The 1,448-nt window shown below is 44.1% G+C and overlaps 1 protein-coding gene across 1 annotated transcript in view; it reads left to right on the top strand.

Moving 5' to 3' along the window:
• The first annotated feature begins 585 nt into the window (after positions 1-585).
• LOC134176563 (ankyrin repeat and SAM domain-containing protein 1A-like) overlaps positions 586-1,448 on the top strand; it is a 2,318-nt gene continuing 1,455 nt past the window's right edge. Inside the window, exons 1-2 of the mRNA XM_062643231.1 lie at positions 586-648; positions 1,273-1,426. Coding sequence (XP_062499215.1) covers positions 586-648; positions 1,273-1,426 — 217 coding nt within the window. The remainder of the gene's footprint in view (positions 649-1,272; positions 1,427-1,448) is intronic.

Consider the following 1,448-nt stretch of genomic DNA (forward strand, 5'->3'; position numbering starts at 1 on the left):
CATTCAGAAGAAATTGAATGTGTTGTGTGGTGGGTGTCAGATTCCCGAGTCACTCAGCACTCAATTCTTTTATCATTAGTGTACTTTTAGTTGTCTCTTTTGCCTCAGAATATATGTATACACTTACCTATGAACACTATAAAGCATTTAGCTTTAGCCGAGTAGTTTCTGCTGTGATGTATGATAGTGTGATTGTAAGAAATAAATGATTCTTGACAGACAGACACAGACAGACAGACGGACGGACGGATGAACAGACAGACGGACGGACAGACGGACGGACGGACAGACGGACGGACGGACAGACGGACGGACGGACAGACAGACAGACAGACGGACACACACACACACACACACACACACACACACACACACACACACACACAGACGGACAGACGGACACATACACACACATATAGACAGGCGCATAGACAGACGGATCGACTATCCAATCGGCAGCCGTTCACGATCGACTGGAAAGTGAACGCCGGCGACGAGAACTGCCTTCATATTGTGGTTAGAAATGGTCACGTGACGTGCGCAGTTGGCGCGCGTGCCGGCGTCAACGTGACTGGAAAGGAGGGCATGGCGGCCGTGCATCTGGCGGCGATTCGCGGCGATCTGCGCATGCTGGTTGTGATTGTGGAGGTGAGTGCAGTTGTGGCGTGTCCAGATCGTTTGTGACACGTGACAGCAAACACGTGTACACTTTACGTGACATATAACACGGAGAGATGGTTGGCTGGTTGTGAATTGATTAATTTAATTAAGAAAAGTTTGATTGAATAAATTTCTTATTTTTTGTTATATTGCTTAATTTTATGACGTCATTTTGTGACGTCATTGGTAGGGTCTATGGTGTAAACAAGATCGGGAAGAGATAGATAGTTATGCAGACAGACAGAGTCACGTGTAAGTATTAGGACAGACAGATAGACAGACAGACAGATAGACTGACAGTACAGAATCGGGAGGAGATGGATAAACATAATTAATTAAGAGATGGATACTTATGGACAGAAAGACTGACGGATGCATGAATAGACAGACAGACAGACAGATAGACAGACAGACAGACAGACAAACAGATAGATAGATAGACAGACAGATAGACAAACGGACAGATATATAGACAAACATTGCTACATACAAACAGACATAAAACTATTAGCTATATAAACATTACTGCTGTCCATCATAGATATTAACTACCACGCACACTACGTTGCTGTAGTAATTTTGACTAATCAACAATGTTCTGTCCATGTGAAGAGTGGCGGTGACATCACACTGCTAGACAATGGCTTTGCAAGTCCTCTCTACTATGCTGCCAAATATGGTCGAATCGAGTGCGTTCGTTATCTTCTATCGAAACACAAAGAGAATGAACTTAAAACGGTGACATGTCACTACGACGATGTGCCATGTAAGGCTCCAAAATAGGAGTC

This window comes from Corticium candelabrum, chromosome 2 (genome assembly GCF_963422355.1).
Source record: "Corticium candelabrum chromosome 2, ooCorCand1.1, whole genome shotgun sequence".
Taxonomy (NCBI): Eukaryota; Metazoa; Porifera; class Homoscleromorpha; order Homosclerophorida; family Plakinidae; genus Corticium; species Corticium candelabrum.